At 30.6% G+C, this 11559-nt stretch overlaps 1 protein-coding gene across 1 annotated transcript; it reads right to left on the bottom strand.

Moving 5' to 3' along the window:
• Nucleotides 1-7284: 7284 nt before the first annotated feature.
• Nucleotides 7285-10835, bottom strand: LOC132749215 (monocarboxylate transporter 9-like). The gene is made up of 4 exons (XM_060738931.1): nucleotides 10757-10835; nucleotides 9612-10397; nucleotides 8833-8883; nucleotides 7285-7361 (listed from the first exon to the last, which is right to left on the bottom strand). The coding sequence occupies exons 1-4, from the start codon at nucleotides 10833-10835 to the stop codon at nucleotides 7285-7287; spliced, it is 993 nt and encodes a 330-aa protein (XP_060594914.1).
• Between the last annotated feature and the right edge of the window lie 724 nt (nucleotides 10836-11559).

The raw sequence follows: 11559 nt of genomic DNA, 5'->3' as shown, positions 1-11559 counted from the left end.
CGGCCGCTTACAAATTATTTTCCCTAAATACTGAACAGATTTGAACCATTACATAATTTTTGGATATTATGAAATTTGGTTTTGAATTATACACAGTTACAGAGCAATGTGAATTAAACTGTAAGCTATAATTAGTTACGGCCCGCGGTTGGCGCCCAATGTCACAGGGTGAGTAAATGTGCAGCCTGACAGGCACTTGAACAAGGGAATTTTATCTCACCTGAAAGACACATCAGAGCTAACTGGAGCGATCCCGACCATGATGTTAGAGCAACACTTTCATTGTATCTTTCCAACAGTATTTTATGAATTATCCCTGTCCCGTAATTATTAGCTCCAATAATACAACATGTACAAAAACTTGAGAAAAGTATAACATATGACCATCCTTTGTCCAAATTTTTAAACTCTTGTTCTTTTTCATCATTATCATCGCGTTTACCAACAGTCGTATTGTTTTGTTGTTGTTGTTGTTAACACTTTCAATTACATATACAGATGATTCACCCATTTTAGAAAATAATCCCGAGTAAGTCTGAAAATGAATCAATTATTCAAGTTAGTGATCAAAAATGAAATCAAGTGTTGGCAAAAGAGATTTTCATACGACGCGGTCCGTAGCTATGAAAAATCGACGGAAGTAGTATTTTCTCGTGCGGTCGCAATCCTCATAGAACAAAAAAAGCATCACCCTATATAAAAATGTAGTAGAAGTTCATAGACAATTCCGAGTTTGCTTTAAGAAGAAAGTATTAAATTATATAAACTAGCTTTTAACAGAAACACAAAAGATGCCTTCATAGCTTTGTGACCAAGATTGCCATTAAAAGGCATAGAAATTATAATTGTTTAAGAATTCCTCCTTGCGATTGACATTGAGATAATTGTTGCAAAAATGTTGATAAATTTATATATAAGAAAAAAAACTGTTCAAGCTAATTGTTGTTGAAATAGTTAATATAAATACTCAAGAGAATTTTCTATAACATTAAATCGAAGTCAATTATTATTCTGTCACAACACGTGATAATCTATGTTCAAAAATATGTTTTTAATTTTCAGTTTATCTGATTTATTATTTTTCCGATTTGACCGTGATGTCAAACAGAAAATTTGTAAGTCACATATATATGTAATTTTTTTCCAACTATCTGGAGAAGATTGTTTCCTAGATGGGTAGTGAAATAATACACGATATAACCGGTCTCTCGTAACACATGTAAATGTACGTTACTCTGTTTGTCACTTCATAGAACTGGGATTTACCTAGCACAAAACTAATAAACAAGGGGCAGGACGTGAAGTGTTTGCATACTTGGCTCAAGCGAGAAATGAACAAAATGGCTACCGAGTCATGTATGTGTACAAAACTGGCACGTATTTTCTACTAACAAAATACGCGCGAGTATTGTGAATGTCCAGTTTGCATTAATTTTTCTCGCTTGAACCAAGTGTGCAACCACTTTACGTCCTGTCCCTTGTTGGAAGTTACTTAAACTACGATTATTATATTTGTAAATGATTCACTATGGTGTACTTTATCGTCCCGGTAGAATGATATTGCAAAAAAGGGTCACGTGCCAATCTGTCTGACTCTTACCGCCTTGCCAATCCACAAAATCAAAGAAAGTGCACAGTACCAATTGTGTAATATTATGTAATACAGAAGAAATAAAATTTTATCTTTAACACCCTGCCATTTTAATTAAAATTACTGATGAAAAAGTCGTCTAAATATACTTCAAACAGAGGACTTTGATCATTGATTTATTAGTATCGCATATTTTCGTATATCTGTTATATCAATTCACTTTTACGTACTTACCGCTTTAAGTAATCCTAAAAGTTACGGTACCCCGGGTGACATAACTTTAAATCACGTTTGTTAAAGCATTTTAGTATGAAAATAGAAAGAGAATTTCACCCATAATTGCCGCTTTAATAATGCCATCAGCAAACATGAAGTTGTTTGAGTACTGATAAAATGTTTTTTTTTTTTTGTTATTGTCCTATAATGCAACAAATGTGAAATGCAACATCCGTTTCTATGGAATTATCGTATTGTAAAAAGGTCTATAGGCTGACATACAATTAATATGATAAAAGAAGTGACATATAAACAGAAAAAGTTAAATGCAATCTAAACATTTTCAAGCACAAAATATTCATTCAAATAAGTCAATCATTACTTAGATTGTTATAGTTATTTATAAACAATAAATGATGAAGCGAATCCTTAACTTTAACACTTAAGATTTTCCATAAATATTCATCATTATTCCATCATGTATGACAAATCAAAACTATTTTATTCATAATTTTAAAATAAAATAAAGACTTAGTTATGTAGAAAAAAATATGAATCCTATGATAATAAAGCTTATACCTTCTTCTAAGTGCTATATCCAAATACTAAAAGTTATATATATTTAAGAATAATTCAACCTTAAATTTGTCTTTATATTGGGTCATAATTATTTATGTGAAATATGCATATCAATGCTTTCCGCATTGTTCCGCTTTTATGAACATAAGACTTTCCCTCACGCGTTTGACGTCACTGTCACGTGTTATAGGGATTAACTTTTCCCCTCGATATGTTATATATTTTTAAGCGATTATGTCATCAGCATTTAAACATATTCTATTGAGTCTTTACTTTCATAAATTACAATCAAAAGACGCCCATAAGCTACATCTCATTTATATCTATTGAAAATTGAAACATTTCAGATTTAAGACAAAATTATATTTATAAAATTTGTTCTCAAAAGAATAGAAGAATTATAAAATTAATATTCAGTTCTATAAAAAATATTGTAAAGATGAAAGAAATAATGTCAAACAGAATTTAATCATTTAAAAAAACATAAAAAAAACAACAACAAAAAAGAAACAACAACAAAAACAACAACAAAAACAACAATAAAACAACAACAAAACAACAATAATCCTACACTAAAAAGAAAACAAAACACAAAATATTTGATTCACTTTATTTATATCTATGCATTATTTAATTGGTTGATTAAAGTTAAGAACACCTACTTCTTCCGCTCAATAACATGATATGTAATAATTTATGCCCTCACAATATTTTAATTAACATTTGGCCAACATGCAATGTTTAACTGTCACATTTATGTCTGCTACAATTAATTTTGATACTTACAACATGTAAATTACTCACCACTGAAGTCGCATCTTAAAACGACGTAATACGCTTTAGCCTTCAACTGTTGTCTTTTTGTTTTAAAAAAATACAATATTACACCTGTAAATACAATATATAGTCAAATGAAACATGTCTTTTTTTAAATTAACAATTTTGCTTTTATTTTTTATCTATAAAAATATACAAAAGCTATACGAGACATCTCGAATATGGTAATTAAATGTTTTGTTGTTTTTTCTTCTTAAAAACAACAACAACAAAAAAAACACTATTAAATGCTGTTTAATAAACTCGCTCGTGTCATATTTATTCAATATTCAATTTTTCTTGCATGTGTCCCGAATAAGAAACTGTATTTGTTAGACATATATGAGGATAATATAATGGCGTTATGTATGTATTAATCAGATTAGTAGCTAGACTTTCATTTAATCTTTGCCCATTTTATGTGAGGAGTCAATGGTACATATGAATAATAAATTGCAATGATAATGTGAATATTTGTAACGTAAAGACACTCGCGGCGTTCTATTACCTGCTGTATTTTTTTTATTTTATCAAAGAATGTGTAGAATAGTGATGTTTTATGAAGACTTTTATCACTTTTAACAAATATAAACGGTTGCTCGCAATTCAACATTCAAGCTAGCAAATGCCACATTATTTGATGCATGATAACCTTTTGTCAATTCTTTAATTCTAAATACAAAACAGCATACCAACAGATAACATAACAGACTTTCAAGAAGACTTTAAATAATTTTGAGCACTTCCAGTAGAAAAACAATAGCCTGGTGGGTATTATCTTGGTATGATTATAGTACGCTGTGAGTAAGGATATCATATTAAGATAAACTAAAGAACAGTGAGTATTCTGTTTTAACTTAACCATTGTCCTACTGGTGCTTTCAGATCGAATTTTGTCTTGAAAAACTGTTTTTTATTAGTTATAAGTGTGCTAGTACCACTTTAATTTTCACTTAATAGTTTCCGTTTCAATTTACACCATTCACCCCAAAGAAAAAGAAACATTCATTTATAGCATCAGAAATAAAGAACGTTACCATCCGTAATTTATTTGAAACAAAAATAACATTTTCCTAAACATTGATTAAACAACGTAATGAGAGGATGTAACATGTTTTTGGTTAGATCTTGCTTTCGAGATATTGCCCGTGTACAAATTAACACAACACGTCTATTATTAATTGGACTACCCTAAATTTCCCCCATGTTCCAAGACATTATTTGATAAAGGTCTAATTGCGCTTAAATCAATATTTTTACGCATTCAAGTTCATAAATTTCCACAAGAGCAATTATTCCTGATTTGTTGAAGTTATTGTTTCAATGGTAAAATTGCTTAGTTTCAATACGTCGAACACTTTGTATATTAAATTGAGCTGAAAAATTGTCTCATTTAGGCACATTTTGCCTCAGAAGAGAATAATTTATTTCTTTTTTAGAAATGGCAAATATGAATTTTTGTAACGTATAAAGAATGGTTTAAGAACATTTTGATGCTTGTAACTTGAAGAAAGTAGCGATAAACGTGAAATAATTTGTCATAAAAGTGTCAAAATGTAAACAAAGTAGCATTTTGACTTCCATACAAAATACTAATTCTTTATAACAGTACTAATTTCCAAAAATAACAGAAGCAAAAGCAAAAGTTGCTTCATGTAACTAGCCAATGAGTAACTTTCTCGAAACTATACAAAAAATCCCCAAATAATATAAGCTTCTGAGAAATAAAAATAAAACATTTAAAAATCAAATATTCCGGATCGTTATTTATGCAGTTTTTTTAAGTATGTATTTTCGTGATTAGTATAAAGCCACATCTAGATATTGTTTTTTGTTTTTTTTATTATTATTTATTTATTTATTTTGCATCGTCAATTTCAAGACAATTCAGGTTAAATTTTGAAGATTGCTTATAGATTTTAACCGGTGCTGGAAACGTTGAACACGTCGATTTCTTTTTTAAGAACAGATATTCAACATTAGTAAGATCAGATTTTATTATATATCTTATTGCAAGGAAATAATGAATTCAAAAATTATTTGATAAATTATCTTAAATGTTCATTCAAACCCGATTCTTTAAGTCATTTGGCAGACACGAAGTTTAATTTCCTTAATCCCAAAACCAAATAATGATTTATCACTTCTTTCAAACTGACGACAATAACTTTATTAAAAGTTGATTATAAAATACTGAGTAAAGTAATTGCTTATAGAATAAACTTGTCCTAAATTACTTGATCGATAATAGCCAAATTGAATGTATTAAGTAAGGTCAGATACATTGAATGATATATGATGAAATGGAAAAACTATTTTTCACTGATTTTTTAAAAGCCTTTGATAGTTTTAATAAAAATATGTTCATAAAACACCCGATCTATTTAACGTTGGATCAAATTCTAAAAATACAAATATCCAACAAGCGATATCGGGACTATTAAAAAATTAAAACACGGGGTTCCGGGCAAGGCTGCCTTTTTTTCCGGGCCCAAGGGGTATTCCAAAATTTTGGGTTTCATTTTTATAATTTTTTGGCCGGGTTTTCAAAAGGGTGCAAACCCCTTTATTTTTAAAAATTGTTTTTTGGGGGGCGATGGGTGGGCCCCGGGCCCGGGAAATTTTTTTCGTGACAGTTTTTTTTCAGCAAAACTTATCACAAACCTCTTGACAAATTTTGGTATTTCAGCATCCCAAAACCCTGGGCAATTTTTACCCGTGGGATTAAATTTTAGGTCTTCCTTTATCCATTTCCCCTTTATTTTTTTCCACTTAGTTTAAAATTTTTAACTTAATGGTGAAGGTAAGGAAAATTTTTTATTTAAACAAATTTTTCTCAAAAAACTACGATCGGGGGGCCCTTTTTTATATTTTTGGGTTTTAAAAACATCAAATACGTGGTTTTCCAAAAACGGGGGGGATTCCTTTTTTTAGATCTGACACTTGTCCACTTTCTGTTAACCGACTTAGTTAAATTGTCAACATTAATGGTGAATGGTAGGAAATTTTCGTAACAGTTTTCTCAGCAACTACTTATCACAGTCTCTTGATATTTGGTATACAGCACCAACACATGGTCCCATACTGTGGGATTCGATTTTAGATCTGACGCTCATCCACTGCCTGTTTATCGATTTTGTTAAATTTTAAACATTTATGGAGTATGGTAGGAAATTTTCGTAATAGTTTTCTTAGCAACTACTTATACTGTGGGATTCGATTTCAGTTCTGTCGCTCATCCACTTCCTGTTAATTGACTTAGTTAAATTTTCAACTTAAATGGTCAAAGGAAAGAAATTTCGTAACAGTTTTCTCAGCAACTACTCATCACAGCCTCTTAATATTTGGTATACAGCATTAGCTAGTGGTCTCATACCGTTGGATTCGATTTCAGATTTGTCGCTCATTCTCTTCCTGTTTACGAACTTCGTTAAATTTTCGACATTAATGGTCAATGGTTAAAAAATTTTGTAACCTCACAGCCTCATGATATTTGGTATACAAATGCAACCCGGCCTTTTCTGTCTTTGACCAATTTTTAATTCTATAAAATCGAACTGGATTAAAAGAATAATAAACGATTCAAATAATGAGTTGTGGAAGATATAATTAAAAAACACAAAACATTTAGGTGGAATATTTCTATTTAAATAATTATACAATATAAACACAAAAGATATATTTAACTTTAAACTTAAGAAAAAAATATACATGAAATATTAGTATCTTGAAGTTTAATCAGTTTTAACGAAAACACGAAAAATATATCTGATCAAATAACTTGGCATATATGAACACATATTTGTCACTACTTGAACTCACCTAAAGTGCAATTGAATTAATTTTTTTAACATTCCAACAATTAACACCTGTTTTTATATGCTACATAAAACATTCGCTTTCAACAACACTGACTGTATTTGCCTTATGGGCAATATAAACAGACAAGTAAATAAATAAATAAATGAATAAATAAATAAATATTGAGTGGATAAAAAAAATAAACAGAACAAGTGAGTTTTTGTAATGACAGATTTGCCAAACAGATGACCAAAATAACACTAATAATATTATATCAAATGTTAAACCATCGATTGTTGCCGTTTAAAACCAAATGAAGTTAATAGACCTATTATAGCTGCCAAAAATACTAGACCACCTGAAAGTAGAAGAAGTATATATCATAATTATATGACATCGTCCTGTTAAATTCTGTATGGTCAATATGTTAATATGTTAAATGAAACTAAAACATGTATGTAAATAAAACAATCGTCTTACCTATCTGATATAAATTTTGAGTTGTGAAATAATTAGGGTGATTCTACAGATCTGCTTTATAATAGATTTAAAGCTAACTTTGTAAATTTTACACATGTTTAAAACTGTTATAACATTAATTATTCACTTTTCACTAATATTTTTTTCATAATATATCAGAAGTAGTTATTATACAATTCGAAAGACTCCTAAATAAGGACAATTCAAAAGATGCCTAAATAAGACAACTCAAAAGATGTTTAAATAGGGTCATCTGCTCCAGCTTTTACAAAGAAAAGAAACATTTTCAAAGAAATTTTGCAAATTAAAGGCCCTGATTTTTTTTGGATTTTTTTTGTAAAATGATATTGTTATCATATTGTTAAATAATGCAAAATTAAAATACATTTTGTGAAACAGTTTTGCCTTTTCATTCTCCCTACTGGCATGCGAGCAGTTCCCGTACAGAAGCAGTACCCGTATTTTTCATTTAAACGCTTGATTTTTACTTGCAATCTTCAAAAATTCATTTCAAATCAAGCAGATGCATAAAAGAGATAAAATCTAAGTGTCAGTTCGGCAGTACGTATAAAAGTCTCATTTTAAATCACTTTCACCTGTTGCGTTGTCAAAAAGTGAAACCTTGTTTTTTCTCTGGGGGGATTCCCGTCCTTGCGCGCATGCCCTAAAATACTTACACGTGAGGCCTGTTAAAGGGTTTTCCACTAATACCACCTGTTTACAGATAAGTAGGCAATGTGGTGAAAAACTTGTTTAATTATCAGAATTTTGATCAATATTACTATAATTAAATAATTTTATGGCTTTGATGCGTAAAATATCATGCATACAAGCACGCCATTGCATGAGAAATGCGTTGGGGTAACGGTACCGGGTAATTGATGACCAGCGTTTAGTCTAACGCGCTCTATTTCCTGAAATTACATCTATTTTATCTCTTAGAAAATGGTCTGTTCAACAATTATAATTGAAAAATAGGTCCAATATATCAAAATTGTATAATTATAATGGGTTAAATTTTATGTACGGGAACTACTTCTCTTCATACAAAATAATGGATAATTTCGGTACCCCATATGAGGCCTCATAACTAAGGGTTATTCTATGTTTAGAACATGATAGAATTTCCATGATTTGTGTGACGAGCTGAATAGTGATGTGTAACATTAAAATTTTGGTGAGTGAGCGTAATAAAAAATAATGTTTAAGTAACTACGATTTTTGTACGGGAACTGCTCGCATGCCAGTATATGTCTTTATGAAAAAAAACTGTATCAAACACGTTTGACACAATTGTGATTTGTATTGAAAACTGGCTGTCGTATGGTTATACACTATAAGAGAATTACCTGCAGTGTAGAAGCATATATCGTATGTACCACCATTGTCAAGCACAATACCTAAAATAATAATTGATATATCATACCGGAAACGTATTCCTTATCAATGTAATTTAATCCTGTGTATTAGATTAAATTTCCCCATTACACAATTTCATTAAAATCATATCCTAACTGTCGCTACACTACCTGCGCTGGTTAGCGAAGAGTAAGGGAGCGAACACGATGATCTGATTTTATTGAGATTGCCCCATGATATAACATTAAATTACAGATTTTAGTAAGTTTCTTACACTTGTTTGACAATTGTTAAGACAATAACTTATTGTTATCTTTATTAATATGGCAAATCTTTCAGTTATTCACGTGAATATGGAGTAATAAGAGGTCAAGTACAAGTAGTCTGATCGTATATAACGAAACTATGACCGCTGCTTACAATGATTACTTTCGAAAATTCAAATATATATACAATGTATATAGAAAAAAATAACAACTGCTAAAATAATATGAAACCAACTGAAGTGTTGAAAATTGACTGTACCCTAAAGTTACATTTTAATCGTTAACATTGTATTTTATGCATTTTTGTTCAACAAAAAGCTTATTAAAATTGTCCAATTATTAAAATTGTACAATCCTGTATTTTCGGTTTTGTGAAAATAATTATACTTTTATTTAAGATCCTTGAAATCTCAGATTTAATCAATCATTTACTGAAGAGGAACAAATTCATTTAAAAAGATCAAAGTTAGTAACTTCTTTAATTGAATTAAACAAATCTTTACCTGCAAACATTGGTCCAAACATCGAGCCTGCTCCTCCGAAGAATAATACAAAGCCTATAGCTGCTGATGTAAATTGAATATCCACAAAATAAGAACACATTGGTGAAATCAGTACATAGCCACATCCGAAAAATACTCCAAGAAAAGAACTAAACATAACATGTCCTACAAATAGGTTTGCAATAAATGGATAAATTGCTATTGATATTGCAACTATTGATAAGCTGCCAGAATACAACCATAATAAATTTATCTTCTGAAAACTTGCCAGGCAGCCTGTCAAGAAACGCCCTACCACTGACAAAATTCCATTTAATGAAACTATCAAAGCAGCCTGGGTGGACGTAAAGCCATTTTCTTCAACAAAAGTTGGTAAATTTAAGAAGACAAGATCTGTACCACTACAAAATGCAAACGTTGCCACAGATAGACAAATAATTGATTTCTTCAAAATTGATTTATAGTACATTTTGAATGTCTTAGCAAAAGCAATGCCTCCATTTCTTTTTCCAGATTCTTTCTGTCGCTGCTCATATGCAAATATTTCCAGTTTACTCGGGAAATAAAGAAATCCAAATGTAACTACATTTGCCGACATTGAAGCCATCACAATGAAAAATCCAGTAGATCCATAATGCGCATGTGCAAGATTCATGAGTGGCGCGAAAACAAATATCCCAGCGCCCATACCAGATAAAGTAATTCCCAGTGCAACTTGCTTCCTTTTCTTAAAATTGAAACCGATTGAGACAATACTGGCTGTGTATCCTAACCCTGCAGCAATTCCTGAAAAGTTCATATGAAATTTTTGTTGAAGGCAGATATGAAAGAAACTTCATATGAGGCAGCGTCTCCATTGATTAATAGACATGTATATGTGTAAGCAGAAAAGTCACAAAACATATACCAACACAATAACGAATACCAATGCAAGCTGATAAAATGATGTTATCAGAGCTGTTGCTATTATATAACAATAAAAAGGGTTTTAGAAGAATTTAACCGTGAGAGTATGCAAACTCATTGATGTTGAATTATGAAATAAATTAATTGTCCAAACAAAAACAAAAAATCAGTTTAGGAAATTCAAAATTAAATTAAAAAAACAAACGACAACAATAAATTATAATGCATCAGAATATTACCTGCCGTTATTCCACACGTAAAGATAGCTGCATACATATTTGGAGCAAATGCAGTAGCCCAGTATCCACAGACAAACATTATACCAGACCAAAACAACTGACGTCCGACAACTGTACCTGTCTATCAGCGCCACTTGACAAAGGGAGCTAATGAACGATGAAAAAGATTTAACATTCAGAAGTCAATTTGATAAAATAAGACAAGTTGTAAAAAATGTAATACAATAAAAAAATATATTATTTAATGTTTTTAAAGCCTATATAAGCTGCCTGTAGTTTACAAAATTACTGTTTTGAATTTTGAAAAGAAGAAGAAAACTTCCAAAATACGTCTATAAATTATAAGGAATACCGTACCACGGCCTTACCGACTGAGCTATTCGACCGCTTACAAATTATTTTCCCTAAATACTAAACAGATTTGAACCATTACATAATATTTGGATATTATGAAATTTGTTTTTGAATAATACACAGTTACAGAGCAATGTGAATTAAACTGTAAGCTATATAATTAGTTACGGCCCACGGTTTGCGCCCAATGTCACAGGGTGAGTAAATCTGCAGTCTGACTGGCACTTGAACAAGGGAATTTTATCTCACCTGAAAGACACATCAGAGCTAACTGAAGCGATCCAGACCATGATGTTAGTGCAACACTTTCATTGTATCTTTCCAACAGTATTTTATGAATTATCCCTGTCCCGTAATTATTAGCTCCAATAATACAACATGTACAAAAACTTGAGAAAAGTATAACATATGACCATCCTTTGTCCAAATGTTTAAACTCTTGTTCATTT

The sequence above is a fragment of the Ruditapes philippinarum genome, unplaced genomic scaffold (assembly GCF_026571515.1).
Source record: "Ruditapes philippinarum isolate M1 unplaced genomic scaffold, ASM2657151v2 ctg891_1_1_1_1, whole genome shotgun sequence".
NCBI lineage: Eukaryota > Metazoa > Mollusca > Bivalvia > Venerida > Veneridae > Ruditapes > Ruditapes philippinarum.
Note: the sequence above shows the minus strand (reverse complement) of the source record. Positions and strands in the feature narration are given on the sequence as shown.